Source organism: Salmo salar, chromosome 01 (genome assembly GCF_965601325.2).
Source record: "Salmo salar chromosome 01, fSalSal1, whole genome shotgun sequence".
NCBI classification, from domain to species: domain Eukaryota; kingdom Metazoa; phylum Chordata; class Actinopteri; order Salmoniformes; family Salmonidae; genus Salmo; species Salmo salar.
This window is the reverse complement of record NC_138291.1, coordinates 112983079-113005631: the sequence shown is the minus strand read 5'-3', so window position 1 is coordinate 113005631 and position 22553 is coordinate 112983079. Positions and strand designations below refer to the sequence as shown.

At 44.1% G+C, this 22553-nt stretch overlaps 1 protein-coding gene across 1 annotated transcript; it reads right to left on the bottom strand.

Moving 5' to 3' along the window:
• Window positions 1-875: 875 nt before the first annotated feature.
• LOC106592262 (cytochrome P450 4F3) lies at window positions 876-20949 on the bottom strand. Its single transcript, XM_045687544.2, has 13 exons — window positions 20797-20949; window positions 19947-20184; window positions 18812-18956; window positions 16817-16870; window positions 16350-16477; window positions 12024-12145; window positions 8180-8326; window positions 7814-8019; window positions 6437-6566; window positions 5542-5675; window positions 3973-4037; window positions 3774-3856; window positions 876-3594 (listed from the first exon to the last, which is right to left on the bottom strand). The coding sequence occupies exons 2-13, from the start codon at window positions 20181-20183 to the stop codon at window positions 3417-3419; spliced, it is 1629 nt and encodes a 542-aa protein (XP_045543500.1). The 5' UTR covers window position 20184; window positions 20797-20949; the 3' UTR covers window positions 876-3416.
• Window positions 20950-22553: the final 1604 nt, after the last annotated feature.

The window sequence follows — 22553 nt, the reverse complement described above, 5'->3', positions numbered from 1 at the left end:
GATTAAATTGTTTTTTTCCCCTAATCAAAATACACACAATATTCCATAATGATGAAGCACACACAGGGTTTTGTTTAGAAATATCACATTTACATAAGTATTCAGACCCTTTACTCAGTACTTTGTTGAAGCACCTTTGGCAGAGATTACAGCCTCGAGTCTCCTTGGGTATGACGCTACAAGCTTGGCACACCTGTTTTCGGGGAGTTTCTCCCATTATTCTCTGCAGATCCTCTCAAGCTCTCTCAGGTTGGATGGGGAGTGTAGCTATTTTCAGGTCTCTCCAGGGATGTTCAATCAGATTCAAGTCCGGGCTCTGGCTGGGCCACTCAAGGACATTCAGAGACTTGTCCCGAAGCCACTCCTGTGTTGTCTTGTCTGTGTGCTCAGGGCCGTTGTTTTGTTGGAAGGTGAACCTTCACCCCAGTCTGAGATCCTGAGCAGGTTTTAATTTATTATATTTTTTATTTAACCTTTATTTTACTAGGCAAGTCAGTTAAGAACAACTTATTGTTTTACAATGATGGCCTAGCAGGGAACAGTGGGTTAAGTGCCTTGTTCAGGGGCAGAGCGACAGATTTTTACCTTGTCAGCTCTGGGATTCAATCCAGCAACCTTTCGGTAACTGGCCCAACACTCTAACCACTAGGCTACCTGCCACCCCAGTATCCACCACTGTGTTGATGAGAGTGTTTGGGTTTAGATATGTGCTCTGCAACAAATCTCTACCCAAGCTTTCCCTTGTAAACTGCCAATGACACTGTAACTGAATCATGTAACACTGGCAAATACCTGATATATTCAACAACTTATTCAAGGAGGGAAATCTCTTATTAAAAAAGAGTAAAAAGACAGATCAGAGCAGAGGCTTCTGGTTCACATGCTAGCACAGTACTCATCAAGGCTATGTTTATTCAATCTCAAAATAACAATGCACTCACATTGCAAAAAAATTGCTTAAAAAGAAAATCACATGAACAATTCAGATGAAAAGTACTTAATTTATGTTCTAATACATTCAGTAGGCCAATCTACATTCACTGTTCATTGAAATGTTTCTATATTTATTTATGTTCTAATACATGTTTCAGCTGACGTACACTGAGAGGACAAAACATTAGGAACACCTTCCTGATATTGAGTTGCACCCCTTCCCCCCCGTTTGCCCTCAGAACAGCATCAAATTGTCAGGGCATGGACTCTACAAAGTGTCGAAAGCGTTCCACAGGGATGCTGGCCCATTTTACACTTTAGCAGAAGCTCTTATCCAGAGCGACTTGACAGATTTGTTCCCCTAGTCTCCTAGGGGATTCAAACCAGTGACCTTTCAGTTACTGGCCCAACGCTCTTAAGCACTAGGCTACCTACAGTACCACCCTATGCTTCCCTCAGTTGTTCTCAAGTTGGCTGGATGTCCTTTGGGTGGTGGACCATTCTTGATACACACAGGAAACTGTTGAGCATGAGAACCCCAGCAGCATTGCAGTTCTTGACACAAACCGGTGCACCTGGAACAGGGTAGGCATTATGGGCAGGACCTAAGGGGGCTGGCCCGCTCTACCTACCTCCTTGCCCGTCCAAATAAAATATAGAAATATTGAACATTTATTTGACCAAGACGTGCGCCGACAAAAAGACGCATCAATCTCAGATAAAGCATTCGAGCGAGCGAAAAAGCGTCCATCTCTCTCAGTACGTGATGCTGTCTGGACAAAAGGAGTATGGCATGTAGTACTTTTTCCTGACAGATAGCATCAGATACATGGTCTCCCCCTAAGGAAACAGAGGGGCGCTGTTTCTCTCGCTAGTTTCAGGAAGAGGATTAGGCGAAGCGAGAGGGCTCACTCTCGGCAAAATATATCCTGAATTAACCCAATGCGTTTCTATGGGTATGATATGTAGACCTAAGCTTGTAGCCTGCATTCCCGCCTTTGGGACAACTCACATTGTTAGGACAGAGACATCAGCATCTCGTCATTATATTTATTCTCTGGTTTCAGCCACTTGCGAATTAGAAAGGAAAGTTAGCGGGTGCACAGTGCACTGTTCAGATGCTGGCTTCCCCTAAAGTAATTTATGTTTTGCCAACATTATAGAATTACTCCTGTCTAAATAAAATAATTCAAAATACTTTACCAGAGAGCTTAACTTAGCATCATCAGCTGCAGGTAGCCTAGTGGTTAGAGCATTGGGCCAGTAACCAGCAGGTAGCCTAGTGGTTAGAGTGTTGGGCCAGTAACCAGCAGGTAGCCTAGTGGTTAGAGCGTTGGACTAGTAACCAGCAGGTAGCCTAGTGGTTAGAGCGTTGGGCCAGTAACCAGCAGGAAGCCTAGTGGTTAGAGTGTTGGGCCAGTAACCACCAGGTAGCCTAGTGGTTAGAGCGTTGGGCCAGTAACCAGCAGGTAGCCTAGGGGTTAGAGCGTTGGGCCAGTAACCAGCAGGTAGCCTAGTGGTTAGAGCGTTGGGCCAGTAACCAGCAGGTAGCCTAGTGGTTAGAGCGTTGGGCCAGTAACCAGCAGGTAGCCTAGTGGTTAGAACGTTTGGCCAGTAACTGAAAAGTTGCTAGATCGAATCCCCGAGCTGACAAGGTAAAAATCTGTCGTTCTGCCCCTGAACAAGGCAGTTTAACCCAATGTTCCTAGGATGGCTGTCATTGAAAATAAAAATGTGTTCTTAAATATTAAATAGCTATTCCAATTTGGGCAGCGCGCCTGGCTGATTATTGAGTTGTGGCTGTCAGTGAAAAACATCTAAAATGTGTTTAAATAATGTGTCTCGAGACTCATTTAAAACGTTGCAACAAGAAGGCGAGGGGTGTGTGGTGAAGATATGGGCGTCTCTCTCCAGAATGCATGCTCTCAGCTCTCCAGAATATTCTCCCTGCTGTCTCCTGACAATTCTTGCACTTTCATTGTTGTGAATTGTTTGCTCTTCGGTTGTTTGTTTTGTTCAATTCTCCATTATATATGTAACCATTAGGCATAGTAGATGTACCGTTCATTCCGTAATTTGGTTACATTCATTTCTGTTAATGCATGTATTACAGTCATTTACCGTTCTCCTTCCCGGAGTGGAAACGTTGTTTTCAGAGTTCACAACCTGATACACGTGTGAGAAACAACAAGAAACGGTCCATCTGAGAGAGAGCAATGAGCATGTATGTGGTTTCTCTGTCCTGATAACGTTGAGTCATAGCTCAAGTCTAGACAGATAGAAAGGGAGGCTGAGTAGAGAGATTCATGAGAACCTGCATTTTCATCAGGATATTTCACTGTTTTATTTGTCGGCTTTAGGCCTATGTATTTTACAGTTTTAAGGTGTTCTTAACGTTTCGTATACTCAGTGTATGTTTATACAGTAAAATCCTAAACAGTTTCTCTATGTCTGATCCATAGAGGAGACATGGAGGTCAGGGGTTAGTCCTGGGGGGTGTCCAGGGTCTCCAGCGTCAGCCACAGCCCCCCCTCGGCCCTGAGCACCAGCTGGGGTAGCCTCCTCACCTCCACCCCCCCAGGGGTCAAATGGAACCTCCTCAAGGTCAACGCCACCACCACACGCAGCTCCGCCATGGCAAACTTCTGACCTATACAGTTCCTATAGCACAGAATGATCGATGACGGTTAATACTGTATCATCATTGCCTGGTCTCCGGATCTGTTTGTACTGTCATGTCAGCACAAACGGATCAGGGAACAGGTTCTAAACATTCGGCTATGTTATGCCTGGGCTGTGATGATAATGTGTATAAAGATAATGTAAAATAGAATCCATACCTAGGTCCTGAAGAGAAGGGTATGAAGGCATGGGATGAACGGTCCTTTGAGTTCTCAGGGTCAAAGCGCATGGGGTTGTAGACCTGGAGAGAAGAAGAGTGAAATGCCATCAGACTAAAGTGAGCCTGTCAGCGTCACTGTGACAGAATATTAGGAGCTAGTCAGAGCCCTGAGTGTAGATGTAGTAAACTGTACTAACATCTGGGTCAGGCCAGATCTCAGGGTTGTGATGGGTCCCATAGATGCTCACCAGACAGATGCTACCTGAGGTGGAAAGAGACATTGGACATTAGTATTAGCAAAGCACATGCTCCGCCTACCTGAGGATCTGTCTTCTTCAGCTATTTCCTGTGTTTACGTTGCTTTTCCGTTTAGTCTATAAGAACGCTAAAGCTTCATCAGGAATTTAACGCACCGTCTCCACACATACAGTACCAGTCAAAAGTTTGGATACACCTACTCATTCCAGGGTTTTTCTCTTTGCTTATTTGAGCTGTTCTTGCCATAATATGGACTTGGTCTTTTACCTTATCTTCTATATACCCCCCTACCTTGTCACAACACAACTGATTGGCTCAAACGCATTAAGAAGGAAACAAATTCCACAAATTAACAAGGCACACCTGTTAATTGAAATGCATTCCAGGTGACTACCTCATGAAACTGGTTGAGAGAATGCCAAGCGTGTGCAAAACTGTCATCAAGGCAAAGGGTGGCAACTTTGAAGAAACTCATATAAAATATATTTTGATTTGTTTAACAATTTTTTGGTTACTACATGATTCCAAAGTTGTTATTTCATCGTTTTGATGTCTTCACTCTATTCTACAATGTAGAAAACTTTAAAAATAAAGAAAACCCTTGAATGAGTAGGTGTGTCCAAACTTTTGAAATGTGACCTATTTGTATGTCACAAGAAAGAGAATAGATTTTTGGTGGAATTTAAAAAATTTACAATTTAATATAGTTGAAATGTTTACAAATTAGATCCGCTGAAATGAAAGCAACTTCTGAAAATGAACACTCGGATTGTTTAAGTAAAGCATGTTTAGATAGGTGTAATCTAGACCCAAGAGTGTTGATTTCTAATCAGAGTGTATATTGCTTTTGACACATATGTTGAATTATGCAACATAACGTAACAACAACAGTAATTCATGAGGCAGTCTAGACAGAGAAGGTAGAGTAGACAGAGCAATTTGTTGGTGGTTGTAGCCCTGTCCCTCCCCTTTATGTTAATATATTGAAATATGCAAATATACCCAAATACACCCTGTGGTATGACGCGTCCCCCTCCCCTCACCCTGTGGTATGACCCGTTCCCCTCCCCTCACCCTGTGGTATGACCCGTCCCCCTGACCTCACCCTGTGGTATGAACCGTCCCCCTCCCCTCACCCTGTGGTATGACCCGTCCCCCTCCCCTCACCCTGTGGTATGACCCGTCCACCTCCCCTCACCCTGTGGTATGACCCGTCCCCCTCCCCTCACCCTGTGGTATGATCCGTCCCCCTCCCCTCACCCTGTGGTATGACCCATCCCCCTCCCCTCACCCTGTGGTATGACCCGTCCCCCTCCCCTCACCCTGTGGTATGACCCGTCCCCCTCCCCTCACCCTGTGGTATGGCCCGTCCCCCTCCCCTCACCCTGTGGTATGACCCATCCCCTTCCCCTCACCCTGTGGTATGACCCGTCCCCCTCCCCTCACCCTGTGGTATGACCCGTCCACCTCCCCTCACCCTGTGGTATGACCCGTCCCCCTCCCCTCACCCTGTGGTATGACCCGTCCACCTGGCACCGTGATGTCCTTAGTGTATCGTCTGGTGACAGCAGACACGGGGGAGTGCAGTCTCAGAGACTCTTTGATACACATGGTGGTGAAGGGGAGGCTGCTCAGGTCCTCCCTGCAGAAACACATCACACCAGTCACTCTTTTATGGATCATTCACACATACAGAAAGGACTGGTCTGTTTTGGGAGTCTTGGCCTACAGAGATCCCAGACTCCTCTTATTGAAGTGGTATCTTCTCCTTGTATCATCTCTGGAAAGAACTAGACCGATGAGAACACATTCCTGCCTTTTTGAGATGAAGAGAGGATGGAACTTTACATTATTACAAATGTGACCTATTTGAGAAAAGCCTGTGGTATGACCCGTCCCCCTCCCCTCACCCTGTGGTATGACCCGTCCCCCTCCCCTCACCCTGTGGTATGACCCGTCCCCCTCCCCTCACCCTGTGGTATGACCCGTCCCCCTCCCCTCACCCTGTGGTATGACCCGTCCCCCTCCCCTCACCCTGTGGTATGACCCGTCCCCCTGACCTCACCCTGTGGTATGACCCGTCCCCCTCCCCTCACCCTGTGGTATGACCCGTCCCCCTCCCCTCACCCTGTGGTATGACCCGTCCCCCTCCCCTCACCCTGTGGTATGACCCGTCCCCCTGCCCTCACCCTGTGGTATGACCCGTCCACCTCCCCTCACCCTGTGGTATGACCCGTCCACCTCCCCTCACCCTGTGCTATGACCCGTCCACCTCCCCTCACCCTGTGCTATGACCCGTCCCCCTCCCCTCACCCTGTGGTATGACCCGTCCCCCTGACAGAAACAAAGACACACAGGCAAGCAGACAGACTGACAGACAGACAGACGGACGAAGGTGCTGACCAGTCTAAGTCCTCTGTCTCTCGGTCTTGTAGCAGGTCGTTGACCTCGGCTCTACAGCGGTCCTGGTAGTCCTGATGCTGAGACAGGTTATACAGAACCCAGCTGATCCCGCTGGCCGTGGTGTCATGACCTGAGAGAGAATAAAGTATCAAACAAAGTGGTTTATGATAGGATATACTGCCAGGGTAAATACAGTAGTTCATGGTAGGATATACTGCCAGGGTAAATACAGTAGTTTATGGTAGGATATAGTGCCAGTGTGAATACAGGAGTTTATGATGGGATATACTGCCAGGGTATATACAGTAGTTTATGGTAGGATATACTGCCAGGGTATATACAGTAGTTTATGGTAGGATATACTGCCAGGGTAAATACAGTAGTTTATGATGGGATATACTGCCAGGGTATATACAGCAGTTTATGGTAGGATATACTGCCAGGGTATATACAGTAGTTTATTGTAGGATATACTGCCAGGGTATATGCAGTAGTTTTTGGTAGGATATACTGCCAGGGTAAATACAGTAGTTTATGATAGGATATACTGCCAGGGTAAATACAGTAGTTCATGGTAGGATATACTGCCAGGGTAAATACAGTAGTTTATGGTAGGATATACTGCCAGGGTAAATACAGTAGTTTATGATAGGATATACTGCAAGGGGAAATACAGTAGTTTGTGATGGGATATACTGCCAGGGTAAATACAGTAGTTTATGATGGGATATACTGCCAGGGTATATACAGTAGTTTATGATAGGATATACTGCCAGGGTATATACAGTAGTTTATGGTAGGATATACTGCCAGGGTAAATACAGTAGTTTATGATAGGATATACTGCCAGGGTAAATACAGTAGTTTATGATAGGATATACTGCCAGGGTAAATACAGTAGTTTATTATGGGATATACTGCCAGGGTAAATACAGTAGTTTATGACAGGATATACTGCCAGGGTAAATACAGTAGTTTATGGTAGGATATACTGCCAGTGTAAATACAGTAGTTTATGATGGGATATACTGCCAGGGTAAATACAGTAGTTTATGATGGGATATACTGCCAGGGTAAATACAGTAGTTTATGACAGGATATACTGCCAGGGTAAATACAGTAGTTTATGGTAGGATATACTGCCAGGGTAAATACAGTAGTTTATGGTAGGATATACTGCCAGTGAAATACAGTAGTTTATGATAGGATATACTGCCAGGGTAAATACAGTAGTTTATGATAGGATATACTGCCAGGGTATATACAGTAGTTTATGATAGGATATACTGCCAGGGTATATACAGTAGTTTATGATAGGATATACTGCCAGGGTAAATGTAGTAAAGGATAGGGTGGATCTAAACACTCGAAGATCACCTCCAAACATGAAAGTGTCTGCCTCTGCTTTTATCTCCTCATCTGTGAGACCATGGCCCTCCTCATCCTTTGACAGCAGTAACAAATCAATGAAGTCTGCTACTCTTTTCCTCTTCTCCTCCCCTCCTGTGGTGTCAGTGTGGCTCTCTGGCTCCCCCTGGTGGAGAAGCTGTGCTCTGCGCTCCTGGACAACAGTCCTGGTGAACCTGTGTATAGGGTTGTAGAATTTGAGTTACTTTCTGAAAATTCCCAAGTATTCCAGAAATACTGTTTGGGGGAATCTTGGATTTACAGCTTCCAGGTATCTTCCAAAAGGAATTTCAGGAAAAACTTGGAATTTCAGGGAAATCTTCAGCCAATTCCTACCTGTGTACTACATTGCAGGCCTGTTTGAAGCGCTGTCCCTCTGGGGACCTCCAGTACAGCCAGTCCCAGTGGTGCAGGATACGTCCTCTCCGCTCTATGACCAAGGTGCTCAGCTCAAAAATGGCTGCTATGTACTCACTGGAACTCCTGGACGAAAGGAAAGGAGCCATCAGACATTAGAGTTAGAGGAGGAGGGTAGAGGGGAGTATGGAGACAGAGTTAGATAGAGGAGGAGGGTAGAGGAGAGTATGGAGACAGAGTTAGATAGAGGAGGAGGGTAGAGGAGAGTATGGAGACAGAGTTAGATAGAGGAGGAGGGTAGAGGAGAGTATGGAGACAGAGTTAGATAGAGGAGGAGGGTAGAGGAGAGTATGGAGACAGAGTTAGATAGAGGAGGAGGGTAGAGGAGAGTATGGAGACAGAGTTAGATAGAGGAGGAGGGTAGAGGGGAGTATGGAGACAGAGTTAGATAGAGGAGGAGGGTAGAGGAGAGTATGGAGACAGAGTTAGATAGAGGAGGAGGGTAGAGGAGAGTATGGAGACAGAGTTAGATAGAGGAGGGGGGTAGAGGAGAGTATGGAGACAGAGTTAGATAGAGGAGGGGGGTAGAGGAGAGTATGGAGACAGAGTTAGATAGAGGAGGAGGGTAGAGGAGAGTATGGAGACAGAGTTAGATAGAGGAGGAGGGTAGAGGAGAGTATGGAGACAGAGTTAGATAGAGGAGGAGGGTAGAGGGGAGTATGGAGACAGAGTTAGATAGAGGAGGAGGGTAGAGGAGAGTATGGAGACAGAGTTAGATAGAGGAGGAGGGTAGAGGAGAGTATGGAGACAGAGTTAGATAGAGGAGGAGGGTAGAGGAGAGTATGGAGACAGAGTTAGATAGAGGAGGAGGGTAGAGGAGAGTATGGAGACAGAGTTAGATAGAGGAGGAGGGTAGAGGAGAGTATGGAGACAGAGTTAGATAGAGGAGGAGGGTAGAGGAGAGTATGGAGACAGAGTTAGATAGAGGAGGGGGGTAGAGGGGAGTATGGAGACAGAGTTAGATAGAGGAGGAGGGTAGAGGAGAGTATGGAGACAGAGTTAGATAGAGGAGGAGGGTAGAGGAGAGTATGGAGACAGAGTTAGATAGAGGAGGAGGGTAGAGGGGAGTATGGAGACAGAGTTAGATAGAGGAGGGGGGTAGAGGAGAGTATGGAGACAGAGTTAGATAGAGGAGGAGGGTAGAGGAGAGTATGGAGACAGAGTTAGATAGAGGAGGGGGGTAGAGGAGAGTATGGAGACAGAGTTAGATAGAGGAGGGGGGTAGAGGAGAGTATGGAGACAGAGTTAGTTAGAGGAGGAGGGTAGAGGAGAGTATGGAGACAGAGTTAGATAGAGGAGGAGGGTAGAGGAGAGTATGGAGACAGAGTTAGATAGAGGAGGAGGAGGGTAGAGGGGAGTATGGAGACAGAGTTAGATAGAGGAGGAGGGTAGAGGGGAGTATGGAGACAGAGTTAGATAGAGGAGGAGGGTAGAGGGGAGTATGGAGACAGAGTTAGATAGAGGAGGAGGGTAGAGGAGAGTATGGAGACAGAGTTAGATAGAGGAGGAGGGTAGAGGGGAGTATGGAGACAGAGTTAGATAGAGGAGGAGGGTAGAGGAGAGTATGGAGACAGAGTTAGATAGAGGAGGAGGGTAGAGGAGAGTATGGAGACAGAGTTAGATAGAGGAGGAGGGTAGAGGAGAGTGAAAGAGGTGATCTGCTGTACTAAACAGTTGTATTTGAGGATGAGCTGTATAAAACAATAGATGAAACACATTAACGTTCCCTGCTAAGAGAGACTGGCCAAAATGCTGCAACATACAACACACAACACATTGAAATAATGTGTCCTTGAGGTCAATTGAGGTCGTCCTTCCACAGTACAGTAAATATCACGTATATGATAGCCTTATATTACAGCCTGTATGGCAACTCTGATCTTATAGAATAGAAGTGGAGTGACATGGGCTCTTGTCTCAGTCAGTAACAGAGGTAGAAGGTTACTGGGCTCTTGTCTCAGTCAGTAACAGAGGTAGAAGGTTACTGGGCTCTTGTCTCAGTCAGTATCAGAGGTAGAAGGTTACTGGGCTCTTGTCTCAGTAACAGAGGTAGAAGGTTACTGGGCTCTTGTCTCAGTCAGTAACAGAGGTAGAAGGTTACTGGGCTCTTGTCTCAGTCAGTAACAGAGGTAGAAGGTTACTGGACTCTTGTCTCAGTCAGTAACAGAGGTAGAAGGTTACTGGGCTCTTGTCTCAGTCAGTAACAGAGGTAGAAGGTTACTGGGCTCTTGTCTCAGTCAGTAACAGAGGTAGAAGGTTACTGGGCTCTTGTCTCAGTAACAGAGGTAGAAGGTTACTGGACTCTTGTCTCAGTCAGTAACAGAGGTAGAAGGTTACTGGGATCTTGTCTCAGTCAGTAACAGAGGTAGAAGGTTACTGGGCTCTTGTCTCAGTCAGTAACAGAGGTAGAAGGTTACTGGGCTCTTGTCTCAGTCAGTAACAGAGGTAGAAGGTTACTGGGATCTTGTCTCAGTCAGTAACAGAGGTAGAAGGTTACTGTGCTCTTGTCTCAGTTAGTAACAGAGGTAGAAGGTTACTGGGCTCTTGTCTCAGTCAGTAACAGAGGTAGACGGTTACTGGGATCTTGTCTCAGTCAGTATCAGAGGTAGAAGGTTACTGGGCTCTTGTCTCAGTCAGTAACAGAGGTAGAAGGTTACTGGGCTCTTGTCTCAGTCAGTAACAGAGGTAGAAGGTTACTGGGATCTTGTCTCAGTCAGTATCAGAGGTAGAAGGTTACTGGGCTCTTGTCTCAGTCAGTAACAGAGCTAGAAGGTTACTGGACTCTTGTCTCAGTCAGTAACAGAGGTAGAAGGTTACTGGGCTCTTGTCTCAGTCAGTAACAGAGGTAGAAGGTTACTGGGCTCTTGTCTCAGTCAGTAACAGAGGTAGAAGGTTACTGGGATCTTGTCTCAGTCAGTATCAGAGGTAGAAGGTTACTGGGCTCTTGTCTCAGTCAGTAACAGAGGTAGAAGTTTACTGGGCTCTTGTCTCAGTCAGTAACAGAGGTAGACGGTTACTGGGATCTTGTCTCAGTCAGTATCAGAGGTAGAAGGTTACTGGGCTCTTGTCTCAGTAACAGAGGTAGAAGGTTACTGGGCTCTTGTCTCAGTCAGTAACAGAGGTAGAAGGTTACTGGGCTCTTGTCTCAGTCAGTAACAGAGGTAGAAGGTTACTGGGATCTTGTCTCAGTCAGTAACAGAGGTAGAAGGTTACTGGACTCTTGTCTCAGTCAGTAACAGAGGTAGAAGGTTACTGGGCTCTTGTCTCAGTCAGTAACAGAGGTAGAAGGTTACTGGGCTCTTGTCTCAGTCAGTAACAGAGGTAGAAGGTTACTGGGCTCTTGTCTCAGTCAGTAACAGAGGTAGAAGGTTACTGGGCTCTTGTCTCAGTCAGTAACAGAGGTAGAAGGTTACTGGGATCTTGTCTCAGTCAGTAACAGAGGTAGAAGGTTACTGGGCTCTTGTCTCAGTCAGTAAAAGAGGTAGAAGGTTACTGGACTCTTGTCTCAGTCAGTAACAGAGGTAGAAGGTTACTCACTGCTTCTGTATCAGTCATATTAAACAGACTACTCACTGCTTCTGTATCAGTCATATTAAACATAGACTACTCACTGCTTCTGTATCAGTCATATTAAACATAGACTACTCACTGCTTCTGTATCAGTCATATTAAACATAGACTACTCACTGCTTCTGTATCAGTCATATTAAACATAGACTACTCACTGCTTCTGTATCAGTCATATTAAACATAGACTACTCACTCCTGGCAGTTGCTGTTGTAGCTGAAGGTACATCTGAGCAGACTGTCCAGAGTCATCAGGCTGATGTGACTGAACATGTCCTGGCGGCTCTCTCCCTCGGCCACCAGGTGGCGCCACTTAGACTGACGCCAACCAACAGGGGAGAGACCATAGAGTTAGTTAGAGGAGTCATCGCTGTATCTGTCCCATTAAGGTGTCAGTGACAGCCTCAGTGACGCTGCACGTGCTATCTCCATTTTGAAGTAGTCTATTTTCTTTTTTCTTAGTGTTTTTAAAAAGCATAAAGCTAATATTGGTGATTTACAGCAACCTGCAGTGTTGGAGTCCTGAATCATATCTTTTGTCATTCATTTATTGTGGCCACTAGATGGCAGTGATATAGCTTAAAGCCATTTACAAACAATGCAACCAGGCGACAATGCTCTGATATTTGGCTGATCACTTAGAACCTATAGGAATCCCCACCAAGTTCACTTCTTTAAAATGGTGGAATCCCTCAATGGCAATGTACATGCTAAAACGGGTTATGTCCATGATGAGTCCTCCAACTAACTCTATGGGAGAAATTTTTGTTGCCTACTTCACCGCATTGGATGAACCATTTATAAATTACAGCAGTTTTGTACATAGTTCCTCCATGTTAAGGAGAGAAAAGGTATTAAAGCAGTAACAATTTTAGTATTTGGTCCCATATTCAGAACACGCAATGTGCTTATGACTTGGTTGTGTTTCAGATCATTTTGTGTCCAATAGAAATGAATGGTAAATAATGTATTGTGTCATTTTGGAGTCACTTTTATTGTAAATAAGAATAGAACATGTTTCTAAACACTTCTACATGAATGTGGATGCTACCATAATGATGGATAATTAAGCAATAAGGCCTGAAGAGGTGTCGTATACGGTCAATATACCACAGCTAAGGGCTGTTCTTAACTACAACGCAACGCGGAGTGCCTGGACACAGCCCTTAGCTGTGGTATATTGGCCATATATCAAAAACCACCGAGGTGCCTAATTGCTTAATAAATAATCATCATGGTAGCATCCACATTCATGTAGAAGTGTTTAGAAACATGGTATATTCTTATAAACTGGTTACCAACGTAATTAGAGCAGTAATGCTAAATGTTTTGACATACCTGTGGTGTACGGTCTGATTATACCATGGCTTTTAGCCAATCAGAATTCAGGGCTCAAACCACCCAGCATATTATCCTGAATGAATCATGAATATTGATGAGTGAGAAAGTTACAGATGTACAAATATCATACCCATAGTCCCTATGCTATAGTCCCTGTGCCCAAGAAAGCGAAGGTAATCTGCCTAAATGACTTCCGCCCCGTAGCACTCACGTTGGTAGCAATGATAGTGCTTTGAAAGGCTGGTCATGGCTCACATCAACACCATCATCCCAGAAACCCTAGACCCACTCTAATTCGCATACCGCCCCCAACATATCCACATATGATGCAATCTCAATGGCACTCCACACTGCCCTTTCACACCTGGACAAACAGAACACCATAGTGCCCACAAAGCTCATCACTAAGCTAAGGACCCTGGGACTAAACACCTCCCTCTGCAACTGGATCCTGGACTTCCTGACAGGCCGCCACCGCAGTTGGTAAGACACATCCACCACGCTGATCCTCAACACAGGGGCCCCTTAGGTGTGCGTGCTTAGTCCCCTCCTGTACTCCCTGTTCACCCATGACTGTGTGGCCAAGCATGACTCCAACACCATCATTAAATTTGCAGATGACACAACAGTGGTAGGCCTGATCACCGACAATGATGAGGCAGCTTATAGGGAGGAGGTCAGAGACCTGGCAGTGTGGTGCCAGGACAACAACCTCTCCCTCAACGTGATCAAGACAAAGGAGATGATTGTGGACTACAGGAAAAGGAGGACCGAATACGCCACCATTCACATCAATGGGGCTGCAGTGGAGCAGGTCGAGAGTTTCAAGTTCCTTGATGTCCACATCACCAACAAACTAGAATGGTCCAAACACACCAAGACAGTCGTGAAGAGGGCACAACAAAACCTATTCCCCCTCAGGAGACTGAAAAGATCTGGCATGGGTCCCCGGATCCTCAAAAAGTTCTACAGCTGCACCATTGAGAGCATCCTGACCGGTTGCATCACCGCCTGGTATGGAAACTGCTCGGGATCGGACCATAAGGCGCTACAGAGGGTAGTGCGTACGGACCAGTACATCACTGGGGCCAAGCTTCCTGCCATCCAGGACCTATAAACCACGTTGTGTCAGAGGAAGGCCCTAAACATTTTCAAAGACTCCAGTCACCCAAGTCATAGACTGTTCTGTCTGCTACCACACGGCAAGCGGTACCGGAGCACCATGTCTAGGTCCAAAAGGCTCCTTAACATCTTCTACCCTCAATCGATAAGACTCCTGAACAATTAATCAAATTGCCTCCCGGACTATTTACATTGACACCCCACCCCCCTTTGTTTTTACACTGCAGCTACTCGCTTTTCATTATCTATGCATAGTCACTTTACCCCTACCTACTTGTATCAACCTGTGCCACCGCAGATTGGCTCTGTTCCGGTATCCCCTGTATATAGCCTCATTATTGTTATTTTATTGTGTAACTTTTTCTTGTTTATTTTTTCTTGTTTAAACTTTAGTTTATTTAGTAAATATTTTCTTAACTCTATTTTCTTATCAGCATTGTTGGTTAAGGGCTTGTAAGTAAACATTTCACAGGAAGGTCTACACCTGTTGTATTTGGCCTATGTGATTTGATACCCCCAAGACATGCTAACCTCTCACCATTACAATAACAGGGGAGGTTAGCATTTTATATCATACCTCCAAGACATGCTAACCTCTCACCATTACAATAACAGGGGAGGTTAGCATTTTATATCATACCCCCAAGACATGCTAACCTCTCAATTACAATAACAAGGGAGGTTAGCATTTTATATCATACCTCCAAGACATGCTAACCTCTCACCATTACAATAACAGGGGAGGTTAGCATTTTATATCATACCTCCAAGACATGCTAACCTCTCCCTATTACAATAACAGGGGAGGTTAGATTTTTATATCATACCCCCAAGACATGCTAACCTCTCACCATTACAATAACAGGGGAGGTTAGCATTTTATATCATACCTCCAAGAAATGCTAACCTCTCACCATTACAATAACAGGGAGGGGTTAGCATTTTATATCATACCTCCAAGACATGCTAACCTCTCACCATTACAATAACAGGGGAGGTTAGCATTTCTTGGGGGGTATGATTGAGTGAGAAAGTTACAGAACTTTCTCACTCATCATTATTCACGATTCATTCAGGATTATCCATCATCATGGGAGCATCCACATTCATATAGAAGTGTTTAGAAACATGTTCTATTCTTATTTACAACAAAAGTGACCACAAAATTACACAATATATTATTTACCATTCATGTCTATTGGGTACAAAATAATCTGAAACACAACCAAAACAAAAAGCAAATGCATCCAACAAATATTTAGAGTCACAAGCTTGATGTAGTCGTTGCGTACTATGAATACGGGACCAAATACTTCACTTTTTACTAGTTTGCTCCCCTAAAATGGGAGGACTATGTACAAAAACTGATGTAATTTCTAAACGCTTCACCTGATATGGATCCAAAGTTTTCAAGTATACAGGCAAAATAAGTAAAAATGCTTCACTATCACAATACTTACAGAGGGCAGTTTAAAAACAGAGAAGCTGCTGCTGCAAAAAAAAGAACTTGTAAACTATACTACTTGTTTCTCTAACATATTTAATGTTATGGGCCAAATGAGTTGACTGCTTGATTGCTACTTAAATTAACCCACGTAATGGCTGCTGTTGCTCCATAGACTCACATGCATGATGTCGGAGGAGTGGTTGAACCCACGTAATGGCTGCTGTTGCTCCATAGACTCACATGCATGATGTCGGAGGAGTGGTTGAACCCACGTAATGGCTGCTGTTGCTCCATAGACTCACATGCATGATGTCGGAGGAGTGGTTTAACCCACGTAATGGCTGCTGTTGCTCCATAGACTCACATGCATGATGTCGGAGGAGTGGTTGAACCCACGTAATGGCTGCTGTTGCTCCATAGACTCACATGCATGATGTCGGAGGAGTGGTTGAACCCACGTAATGGCTGCTGTTACTCCATAGACTCACATGCATGATGTCGGAGGAGTGGTTGAACCCACGTAATGGCTGCTGTTACTCCATAGACTCACATGCATGATGTCGGAGGAGTGGTTGAACCCACGTAATGGCTGCTGTTGCTCCATAGACTCACATGCATGATGTTGGAGGAGTGGTTGAAGATCTTCACATAGTTCTTGAGGATGTCGAAGTGGAATGCAGGAGTGAGTAGACGTCTACGACGAGACCAGTCCTCTCCGTTACTCAGGAGAAGACTCTGTCCTGTATGAGAATATTACTGTAACTGTGACCAGGATAGAGAATCTGAAAGTACTGTATATAGTATAGGAAATATTATTGGAACTTTGATTAGGATAGAGGATCCTTTAATACTGTATATGGTATAGGAAATATTACTGTAACTGTCACTAGGACAGAGGATCTGAAAGTACTGTATATGGTATAGGAAATATTACTGTAACTGTCACTAGGACAGAGGATCTGAAAGTACTGTATATGGTATAGGAAATATTACTGTGACTGTGAGAGAGGATTTGATTTCAGAGTGTATTGTATAGTCCTGTGGAAAGTAAAAGAAAGGTGTTCATGTTTTGTACTTACCCAGCCATGGTCTCAGGAACCCATAGAACAGCTCATCTTTGACTGTGATGGAAGCTGCAAGGATGGACAAATGGTGAAAGAGATTCAGAAAAAGAGTCACTGTAGGTCTACTGGCTAAGGAGAAAAGCAGAGAGCATGGCAACAGGAAATATGGGTGCAGAGGGTGGTGAGTGAGACCTGTTCTAAATGACACGCTAGCAGTTAGGGGGGTTATAACCTGTTCTAAATGACATACCAGCAGTTAGGGGAGTAATAACCTTTTCTAAATGACACATTGGCCATTAGGGTGGTTATAACCTATTCTAAATGACACACTAACAGTTAGGGGGGTTATAACCTGTTCTAAATGACACACGAGCAGTTAGGGGGGTTATAACCTATTCTAAATGACACACGAGCAGTTAGGGGGGTTATAACCTATTCTAAATGACACACGAGCAGTTAGGGGGGTTATAACCTATTCTAAATGACACACAAGCAGTTAGGGGGGGTTATAACCTATTCTAAATGACACACTACCAGTTCATAAAAAAGCCTAAAATAGACGAGATGCATCTGTTATTCCAAAACTCGTGATTAGAACCCATATTTCCCTCCTATAATCAAATCAGTACATTTTGAATTTGTGATAAGGCTGTCATGATTTGGCAAGGAATGTAGCTTGTCCTGTTTGTGTATCCCATCAGTGTGTTTTTGTAGGCAGTCATGTCTGAAGACCTAATGGGAGCTTGGGTGAGCAGGACGTGTGTGTGTATGGGAGCGATCAGCACCCCACTACTCAAAACATCTTGTCGCGGCTACGACAGACTATGGGCCAGTGTAAAAATGTATCCACTTTAGGGTGTCAAAGCTTTGATGGTATTCAATTGTTCTCCACAATTCCCTGATCAAATTAATATATAACCTCTCCAAAAAAAAAATGTTTTTCACACATTTATATATCTTGGTGAATATGAGTCTAAAATGTTTGAAGGCTGATTAAAGAATGTTGAAGAGAAGTTGGAATGTTCACATGCTCGTTGAAAATGACTGTATCAAACAGCAATGGATACTCCTATTGGATGGATGTTATGTTAAAAACCATGGGATTGGTCAATGTTTGGCTGTTGTATCTAATGATTTACATCGACTGATTCACCATTGAAATAACAGTGTTTCAAATAGCAGAACAACATATTTGTTTTAGGGAAGTTGGTCATGGAAATAAGTTGAAGAGATCCAGATCTGGTACCATGTTGTTTTTATAGTTGCCACAATATTCTGTTGTATATTAATACCCAGCATGCTAACATGAAAGGTGTGATCTGTAAGATACCACAAAAAAACTACTTAAGTAGTACTTGAAAGTATTTTTACTTAAGTACTTTACACCTTTGTCACGTGGTAGCAGAACACACCCCTACACTGCCCATTCTGTCTCCATGCACCACCAAATGAATGTGTGTATGACATTTGAAGCCCCAAGGTGGCCCCATAGACATGTCATTACCAATCCCAACTGTTTCATACCTTAAATAGTGTTGTATCATGAAGTTAATAATATATCAACTGAGTTAGTATGAGAAGATTGTTCCCTGACAATACAAAACTAGATTCCCTCGGTCTATGACCCCTAACTAACTGCATAAGAGCTCATAACATTTAATGTAGTGATAGCTACATTTAGCTACCTCTGATCAGTGTTATTCATATCGAAATATTACCCACAGACATGGACCTTACTGAAAATCCGTTGTTAGACTTTGCCACCCCAAAGTGGACAAATATGTGAAATGTGGCCCTCTGGTTCATGGACTAAATGAAGGGGTATTCTCTATACAGGGCACACTGTTCATTAGGGCACACAACTAAAAACGTTTTGAAACAGTTAGCAATGGGAAATGAAAATGAGCACTTCTTATTGGACAATTCCAGTTAGTCCCTCCTGGTTTCAGTTGGTTTTCTTCAGTTTGGTGCCCTAATGAACAGGACCCAGGAGTGAAAGACTTGATGTACCTGGTGCCAGCAGCAGAGGCTTGATGTAGTCAGGGTGGAAGAGTCGTACCAGGGAGTAGAAGGGGCCCAGGAACCAGGAGCAGGAGTGGCTGTAGGTTCTTACCATCTGATCCACCGCCTGCAGACCCTCCTCCGTGCTCCGCATCTACACACACACACACACCACACACGTAGGTAGAGAAACGCACGCATGTGCACATGCAGACACACACAGACATTTTGTTTATAATATATGAAAGATTAAGATAAACAAATCTATTTGATGAGGGAAACAAAGAAAGGCCTACAGTGAAGGCAACATTAGTGAGGCTGGGGGGATGTTCCTCCAGCATTGGGACATTTGGAGGTAATGTTTCATGCTGTACTGTTTCTGAAACCAAACTTCCATGTGCAATATCCAGTCACGGGTGTCACAAAAAACACTGTTGAAACAACTGCAGGACTGATACAAAGCTACTCCTTTATAACCACAGGCTGGGGGATAGTGGTGTGGAATGAGTTGCCAATAAAGACTTTACAAGGAGATGTATTGTACTGTAAAGGGCAGGACGACTAGAGTTGTAAAGACAGACTTTAGTTTTCAGTGTTGACAACTGGAGTTGTAAAGACAGACTTTAGTTTTCAGTGTTGACAACTGGAGTTGTAAAGATAGACTTTAGTTTTCAGTGTTGACAACTGGAGTTGTAAAGACAGACTTTAGTTGAGTGTTTGTGGTGGAAGGGACACTTACTGTAGCTTACCCTTCTGAACCACAGGAATAACCTTTTCCTGTGAACAAAGCACTGTTGCCTTCACTAGCCTAATACAAAATGGTGGTCACTGAGACTTAAAACATCCACTGAATTCACAAAAAAAAAAATTCCTTTCCATGGAGCAACATACATTTAAATTAATATTGGATCAGATTTACTAACCAATGTCCATTTATTTCAGCTTAACATGTAGGTTGTAGTGTAGGGGTTAATGTCCTATCAATTCCCTCCATTAATTCAGTCTGTACACACACACACACACACACACACACACACACACACACACACACACACACACACACACACACACACACACACACACACACACACACACACACACACACACACACACACACACACAAACAGAGAGTATGTTTTCTCACCTCTCCCAGGTGTCCCATTAGCCAGTTTTGTGTGGGGGGCTTACTGAAGCACCGGAGACGTCTGGTGAACTGAGCATGGCTCCACAGCAGACAGACAACACGAAGGGACAGGAGGAGGAGGACAACCAGAGCAGAGAGCTGGAGGAGAACAAAGAGGGAGCAGAGAGGAGACAGGAGACGACCCAGAGCCAGGAGTCCATCTAGCAGACGATCCAGCACTGCATCAATAACAGCCATCCTGTATAGAAACAATACCATCAACCTTAAATCAAATAAAGCTATTCTATTCTACTCTACTGTTTTCTATTCTACTCTATTCTACTGTTTCTATTCTATTCTACTGTTTTCTATTCTACTCTACTGTTTTCTATTCTACTGTTTTCTATTCTATTCTACTGTTTTATATTCTACTCTATTCTACTGTTTTCTACTGTTTTCTACTGTTTTCTGTTCTACTCTACTGTTTTATATTCTACTCTACTCTATTCTACTCTATTCTACTGTTTTCTATTCTACTCTATTCTAGTCTAATCCATCCTGGATGATAGAGAGTAGAGACACAACAAAGGTTGAGAACACATAGAAAGACGTCCCGCTTGGCCGACAGAAACAGCAGCTCTTCAACACGGTGTATCTCAACTGGTGTAATAATGTGCTCATAGACTGTGAAGGTGGCCTATACAGTGCAAAGAGAATACAATTCTATATATCACTTGAATCGGTGAATAACAATATATCCTAAACCAACTTAGTACTCTCGGTATGATGGCTTTTCTCTCTTCAACACATAAGTACTGACATCTATAGAAGTCCTAATTATAGCTGGTAGTCTGCACACACAGATACTTGCCTTTCTTAGACGATCTGACTGGCCTGGTTTAGTTCCTCTCATGCATTGAGACAGTCTCACCCTTTCAACATCTCTTTATCTTAATCTCTTCCACCACAGACTGACTCAACACACAACAGGAACCTACATCAGGACATGCTCTAACCCTATGGGCCCTGGTCAAAAGTAGTGCACTATAAAGGGAATAGGGTGTCATTTGGGAGACAGTCACCATGTGGGTGTTGATATTTTAAAGGATGTGTTACATTATACCGTTACATTGCATACTGTAGGCATGTAGGCTATTTTCTTCCCACTGACCTCCGTAATAAAACTATCTACTACTACTTACATCTATAATTTAGCCTAAACAACTACCTCTTCCCCTACTGTATTTATTTATTTATTTTGCTCCTTTGCACCCCATTATTTCTATTTCTACTTTGCACTTTCTTCCACTGCAAATCTACCATTCCAGTGTTTTACTTGCTATATTGTATTTACTTCGCCACCATGGCCTTTTTTTGCCTTTACCTCCCTTATCTCACCTCATTTGCTCACATTGTATATAGACTTATTTTTCTACTGTATTATTGACTGTATGTTTGTTTTACTCCATGTGTAACTCTGTGTTGTTGTATGTGTCAAACTGCTTTGCTTTATCTTGGCCAGGTCGCAATTGTAAATGAGAACTTGTTCTCAACTTGCCTACCTACCTGGTTAAATAAAGGTGAAATAAATAAAATAAAATAAATACATTTATAAAACTACATCTCCCATATAGCCAACTCTGTGATTCTCCACTGCTCTCCCACTCTAGAGGAGGTTTACCTTCAGGCATCATTTTTATCATAGCCCAAAGGTGCTTTATTCAATTCTTCCAATGTTTCATGACTTTGTCAATCAACTTGTTCTTAACAAAATTGAATAATTGTTTAATGTTTCTGTATCAATATGGACTTTAAAAAAAAAATCCTTTGGGGTCATCTTAATTCCACCTATAGTAATTTCATGAATATAAACTTTATTTCAATCTCGGTTTCTCTGGATGTCATGCTTGCTTCCGCTCTTCCCTCCAGGCTCCCCAGCATTACGCACTCCAGCCACCATCATCACAGACACCTGCCTTCACCCGTCACGCGCATCACGATTATTGGACTCAATCACCTCACCCCTATGTCTGTCTGTTCCCCGCGTCAGCATTCATGTTCGTATGTCACTGTATACCCGTGCGCTGACGCTGTTCCTGTCCTGTTACCTGTCTGTTCCGATTAAACGTTCAACTCCCCGTATCTGCTTCTCATCTCCAGCGTCGGTCCTTACAGAATGTTGAAGCCACCAAACAAAGCATCGGGGAGTGCTTGCTTTCCGGTTGGTGGTGACGTCGTGGGGCCCGCCACCGATGGAACCGGGGATGTAAGCCAGCGCGCCTGGCTGTCACGCCCTAGCTGGCTCGAGAGGTTTCTTACCACGGTTGGCTCGGAAGGCGCCCATCCCACGTCAGTCCTCAGCCGTATCGTCAGGTTTTTACGCCCAGCCGGCTCGTCGGTACGCCTCCGCCGTTGTTGTGCTGAAAGTCTCCCGCCGCCGCCGCCAGAATTCGCCCCTTCACGTGGACGCGCACACACTCAATTTTTCATTGTTGCGACTTGCTTGCTTGTTGAGATTGCTGCTCTTCACTCCATTGTCAGCCCACATTTCACTGATCTTAGTAGCAGAAAGCATGTTTTATTTGTGTCCTTCAAGGCAGCTGTCAATGATCATGTTAGGCTGCATTT

Excerpts from the sequence above, each read along its gene's own strand:
- LOC106592262 (XM_045687544.2), bottom strand. The coding sequence starts at position 20,183 with ATGGCTGTTATTGATGCAGTGCTGGATCGTCTGCTAGATGGACTCCTG. Across the intron at positions 18,957-19,946 it reads TAATGGGACACCTGGGAGAG|ATGCGGAGCACGGAGGAGGG; the intron begins GTGAGAAAACAT and ends GTGTGTGTGTAG. Across the intron at positions 5,676-6,436 it reads GAGACAGAGGACTTAGACTG|GGAGGACCTGAGCAGCCTCC; the intron begins GTCAGCACCTTC and ends GTGTTTCTGCAG.